The following is a 2,411-nucleotide window of genomic DNA, read 5'->3' as shown; positions in this document are numbered from 1 at the left end:
ACAACCAGCAGGAACAGAATATATGTAGGATGAGTAGAAGATAGTCTCTGGGAGAAGGAGGGAAGGCATCTTACAGAGGTAAGATTTTAGGTAAGCCATAAAGAAAATCCAGGAAGTCAGGAGACACAGATGAGGAGAGAGAGCATTCCAGGCATGAGAGACTGCCAGTGAAAGGGCACACACTGGAAAGATGGAGGACTTTAAAAGTCAAACAGAGGACTTTATGTTTAATTCAGAGTAGCCATTGACAAGAACCAATGATCAGGTTAATTAAAAAAAAAACATGGAAAGGCCTACATGAAATTATGAACAATGAAATGAGCAAAACCAAGAGAGCATTATAAATAGCAACAGAAAAATTGCTTGAAAGAAAACTTAATGTCCACCATAAAAGAAAGAACTGATAAATAGAAATATGCAATACATAATTTTATATATACCTCTATGTGTGTTTATATGTACATATTATATTGTCAAATGATATCTTCTTCAGTGCAAAGTGGGGAAAGAGGAAGGGAGATACCTGGTAACTTTAATGTAACAAATTAAATAGTTTTCTAAAAAATGTTTAAAGCTTTAAAAAAAGAATTCAAAGTAGCCTTGATTGATATCATTGATTTAAATACATTCCTCCCTTTTTCTCTTCCTTCTAGTTGAAAGATGGAACCATTGGAAACCACTATGGACTATAGTGGCTATTACATCTATGACCTCCCCAGTCCTTGCAGCAAAGGGGGGGTCAGGGACTTTGGGCAACTCTTCCTGCCACCATTATATTCCCTGGTGTTCCTATTTGGTCTGCTGGGCAACTTCATGGTGGTTTTGGTCCTACTCAAATACAAGCGGCTTAAGTCTATGACTGATGTATATCTGTTCAACCTTGCCATCTCTGACCTGCTCTTTGTTTTTTCCCTCCCTTTCTGGGTCTACTATGTTGCTGCTCATCAATGGGTTTTTGGAACAGCCTTTTGCAAAATCATCTCCTATATGTATCTGGTTGGGTTTTATAGTGGCATATTCTTCATCATGCTTATGAGTGTAGACAGGTACCTGGCGATAGTGCATGCTATTTTTGCCTTGAGAGCCAGGACTCTGACCTATGGGGTTATTACAAGTCTAGTTATATGGTTGGTAGCCATCTTAGCCTCACTTCCTGTCCTCTTATTCAGCACCTCTTACACAGAGAATAACCATACCTACTGCAAAGAGAAGTACCCTGGAAATTCAACCACATGGAAAGTTCTGAGATCTCTGGAAGTGAACATCTTAGGGCTCTTGATTCCTCTTGGAATCATGCTCTTCTGTTATACCATGATCATCAAGACTTTGCATCGTTGCAAAAATGACAAAAAAAACAAGGCAGTGAAGATGATCTTTGCAGTCATGATCGTGTTCCTGGTATTCTGGATTCCATACAACATTGTGCTCTTCTTGGAGATCTTGGTAGAACTGGAAGTTCTGCAGGACTGCACCTTTGACATGCAGCTAGACTATGCACTGCAGGCCACAGAAACCCTGGCTTTTGTTCATTGTTGCCTCAATCCAGTTATCTACTTCTTCCTAGGGGAAAAGTTCCGAAAATACATCAAGCAACTCTTCAAAACCTGCAGGGGACCTTTAAAGCTCTGCAAACACTGCAGTTTTCTCCAAGTTTATGCCTCGGACACACCCAGCTCATCTCATACTCAGTCTACTATGGATCAAGAATTACATGATGCTTTGTAAAGGTTAGCTGACTACCTTCCTTCAATGGAGAAAGGAACTGAGACACTCTTTAAGTCATCTCAGGGTTCTCTTTTCAGGTTTCAGTCAATAGATGTTAACCAGAGTATCAAGTCTGTCCCTTATCCTGAACTTGGCTTTTCTTCTTAGAGTGTGTTTAATTCCCAGGCCATCATTGTTCACTTGGTCTAAGAATCTTGATTTGTTTTGCATTCCCCAACAAGAATGGGGTGGTAATTTTAAGAAGTCTTTTATGAGAAGAACATTGATAAGATGACATACAACAAAGATGGAGATGCCATGAAAATGTAGCCTGAGATGACAGAAGAAAGAAAGAAAGAAAGAAAGAAAGAAAGAAAGAAAGAAAGAAAGAAAGAAAGAAAGAAAGAAAGAAAGAAAGAAAGAAAGAAAGAAAGAAAGAAGAAAGAAAGAAAGAAAGAAAGAAAGAAAGAAGAAAGGAAGGAAGGAAGGAAGGAAGGAAGGAAGGAAGGAAGGAAGGAAGGAAGGAAGGAAGGAAGGAAGGAAGGAAGGGAGAGAGAGAGAAAGAGAGAGAAGAAAGAAAGAAAGAAAGAAAGAAAGAAGAAAGAAAGAAAGAAAGAAAGAAAGAAAGAAAGAAAGAAAGAAAGAAAGAAAGAAAAGAAAGAAAGAAAGAAAGAAAGAAAGAAAGAAAGAAAGAAAGGAAGGAAGGA

The 2,411-nt window shown here is 38.5% G+C and overlaps 1 protein-coding gene across 1 annotated transcript; it reads left to right on the top strand.

The window, feature by feature from the left end:
* The first annotated feature begins 540 nt into the window (after window positions 1-540).
* On the top strand, window positions 541-2,040 carry CCR4 (C-C motif chemokine receptor 4). Its single transcript, XM_007505036.2, has one exon. It carries the CDS (start codon window positions 661-663, stop codon window positions 1,723-1,725), a length of 1,065 nt encoding a protein of 354 aa, XP_007505098.1. The 5' UTR covers window positions 541-660; the 3' UTR covers window positions 1,726-2,040.
* The last annotated feature ends 371 nt before the right edge of the window (window positions 2,041-2,411 follow it).

The sequence above is a fragment of the Monodelphis domestica genome, chromosome 5 (genome assembly GCF_027887165.1).
Source record: "Monodelphis domestica isolate mMonDom1 chromosome 5, mMonDom1.pri, whole genome shotgun sequence".
Classification (NCBI taxonomy): Eukaryota; Metazoa; Chordata; class Mammalia; order Didelphimorphia; family Didelphidae; genus Monodelphis; species Monodelphis domestica.
Note: the sequence above shows the minus strand (reverse complement) of the source record. Positions and strands in the feature narration are given on the sequence as shown.